The sequence below is a fragment of the Merops nubicus genome, unplaced genomic scaffold (genome assembly GCF_000691845.1).
Source record: "Merops nubicus isolate BGI_N331 unplaced genomic scaffold, ASM69184v1 scaffold28876, whole genome shotgun sequence".
Taxonomy (NCBI): domain Eukaryota; kingdom Metazoa; phylum Chordata; class Aves; order Coraciiformes; family Meropidae; genus Merops; species Merops nubicus.
The window spans coordinates 2,136-3,265 of NW_008614848.1; the positions used below are offsets into that span (position 1 = coordinate 2,136).

At 52.6% G+C, this 1,130-nt stretch overlaps 1 protein-coding gene across 1 annotated transcript in view; it reads right to left on the reverse strand.

The window, feature by feature from the left end:
* Positions 1-1,130, reverse strand: part of TPT1 (tumor protein, translationally-controlled 1) — a 3,739-nt gene that overhangs the window by 1,349 nt on the left and 1,260 nt on the right. Inside the window, exon 3 of the mRNA XM_008942374.1 lies at positions 746-862. Within this exon, the coding sequence (XP_008940622.1) occupies positions 746-862 (117 nt within the window). The remainder of the gene's footprint in view (positions 1-745; positions 863-1,130) is intronic.

A 1,130-nucleotide genomic window follows, 5' to 3' on the forward strand; every position in this document is an offset into this window, starting at 1 on the left:
TGCACAGAAGGGCTCCACTTCACAGGACATCTTCATTAATAGTTTTAAACCAGTGCCAACCACATCCCAAATAACTCCTCCTGCATTTCTGAGCCATGAAGTCACCACAGATCACAGCAGTGAAGCCATGGCCCCTCCCAGTGTCACCAAACAGCCACTTTGTGTGACAGGAAGCAGCAGTACCTGCACAAACTGGGTTTTTAAACCAGTAGCTACTGTCCAGCTCTAGCAGGGAATCATGGAATCACAGAGTGTCTGGGCTGGAAGGGACCTCCAAAGCTCATCTAGTCCAACCCCCCACCACAAGCAGGGACATCAACTAGATCAAGCTGCTCAGAGCTTCATCCAGCCTGGTCTGGAATGTCCCCAGGGATGGGGCCTCCACCACCTCTCTGGGCAACCTATTCCAGGGATCTGTCACCCTCACACTGAAGAACTTTTCCCTCATGTCTACCCTCAATCTGCCCTTTTCCAGCTCAAAGCCATTGCCCCTCGTGCTGTCCCTCCAAACCCTTGTGCACAGTCCCTCCCCTGCTCTCCTGTAGCCCCTCTCAGGCACTGGGAGGTGGCTCTAAGGTCCCCCCGGAGCCTCCTCTTCTCCAGGCTGAACAGCCCCAACTCCCTCAGCCTGTGCTCCCAGCAGAGCTGCTCCAGCCCTCCCAGCATTGCTGTGGCTCCTCTGGACAGCTGGAGGAGCTGCTGTCTCTGGTGGAAGGCACCTCCACCCCCCTGGGCTGGTACTTACACACTTCTCAATTTCCAAGCCATCCTTGAAGAAGATCATGTAGGGGGTCACCCCATCCTCACGGAAATCCAGCAGAGCCACCATGCCATCTGGGTTCATGTTCTCTCCTACAAAGAACTGTAAAGAAACGCCTTACTGAGACATTTCATGAGCTCTTGCCAGAGGAAAGTGCCTTTTTATACAAGCTGCAACCTCTGAGTTGAGTTTAAAAGCCTCCCTGATGAGCTACAGGGATTTTGCTTTCTGCAGCCTCTCTGTTTTAGCAGCACACAGCTTCACCACAGAGATGAACAGAGTCCACCTGTCAACCCTTTAACCCCACAGTTCATAAACAGTGATAAATACAAACACCCTGAACTGCTGCAACCTGAAGTGAGACCCAAAA